Source organism: Anopheles cruzii, unplaced genomic scaffold, assembly GCF_943734635.1.
Source record: "Anopheles cruzii unplaced genomic scaffold, idAnoCruzAS_RS32_06 scaffold04790_ctg1, whole genome shotgun sequence".
NCBI lineage: Eukaryota > Metazoa > Arthropoda > Insecta > Diptera > Culicidae > Anopheles > Anopheles cruzii.
The window spans coordinates 2-1,213 of record NW_026458375.1 but is presented as its reverse complement, the minus strand read 5'-3'; the positions used below and the strand labels follow the sequence as shown (position 1 = coordinate 1,213).

The 1,212-nt window shown below is 51.8% G+C and overlaps 1 protein-coding gene across 1 annotated transcript; it reads left to right on the top strand.

The window, feature by feature from the left end:
• The first annotated feature begins 12 nt into the window (after nucleotides 1–12).
• LOC128277226 (nardilysin-like) lies at nucleotides 13–988 on the top strand. The gene is made up of 2 exons (XM_053015668.1): nucleotides 13–57; nucleotides 137–988. Exons 1-2 carry the CDS (start codon nucleotides 13–15, stop codon nucleotides 986–988), a joined length of 897 nt encoding a protein of 298 aa, XP_052871628.1.
• The last annotated feature ends 224 nt before the right edge of the window (nucleotides 989–1,212 follow it).

Below are 1,212 nucleotides of genomic sequence, written 5' to 3'. Positions count from 1 at the left end.
GCCAAGCAGGTGATGCAGAAAGTTTTGCACAACTTTAACGGAACCGCCATCAACGACGTAAGTGGTTTTCAGGCTTCCCCCCATTGCTTTGTTGTCACGTTTCTTCGAACGAACGTTTCTGTCCATTTTCCGGCAGCTCAAGACGATCGAAGCCCGGGCAAAAGAAATTCCCGTCGGCGATCACTACCTGCGCATTCGGAACTTCCGCGAAACGGACGTCAACACCGTCACGACCAGCTTTTATCAGGCGGGCCCGGTAACACCCTTCCTGAACGCTTGTCTCGAGCTGTTGATATCACTGCTCGAGGAACCACTGTTTGATATTCTGCGCACCAAGGAGCAGCTCGGTTACGACGTGTCGACCTCGTTGCGAGACAATTCGGGCATCCTCGGGTTCTCGATAACGATCCATTCGCAGGAAAACAAGTTTAGCTACGATCACATCAACGAACGGATCGAACTGTTCAATCGTAACTTCGTAGACACACTGCGCAACATGCGCGACGCCGACTTCCGGCTGGTGCAGACTTCGCTGATACACCGGAAGCAGGTGGTCGACACGGAACTGAAGAGTGAAGCATCCCGAAACTGGGGCGAGATTACTACGGAGGAGTACATTTTCAACCGCTACAAGCTGGAGCTGGAGCACATCGAGCGGCTGACAAAAGAGGACGTGCTGGCGCTCTTCGAACGGCTGGTGATGGACCCGAGCACACGGCGAAAGCTGTGCGTACAGGTTGTCGGAAACGCTGCAAAACCTGCGACCGACGGTGCGAATCGGGGTTCGTCGCCGGTGGCCGCTGAGGGTAGCAGCGAGATGCGACAAGATTTTCAACCGGTTTATCTACCTCCTCACGTCGGCAATGCCACGGAGGGGCAAGGAACCGAAACCATTCGCCATCATCACCATATTGGCGATATAGAACAATTCTCTAGACCATTGAAGCTGTACCCAGTGACGAAGATACATTTCAGCAAAGTTGATTAAAGCAAAGTTGGGTGAAAAGTTCCGTACGTGTTCCTTCCGTGATTTATTTTTGACTCTGTTTTTGTTGATGCCTTTCGTTCTGCTGTCGTCTGTGCTGCTGGAGGAAGGTTTTGAAGTTCATTTCTTCCATCTCATCATCTCCTGCGTGGTCGAAAGCAAACCATTAGCTGGTCCAGAGAATGATTAAGAGTCACAAGAATTACCTGGCGCAACGGCCGCTGCAT

Excerpts from the sequence above, each read along its gene's own strand:
- LOC128277226 (XM_053015668.1), top strand. The coding sequence starts at position 13 with ATGCAGAAAGTTTTGCACAACTTTAACGGAACCGCCATCAACGAC. Across the intron at positions 58-136 it reads ACGGAACCGCCATCAACGAC|CTCAAGACGATCGAAGCCCG; the intron begins GTAAGTGGTTTT and ends ATTTTCCGGCAG.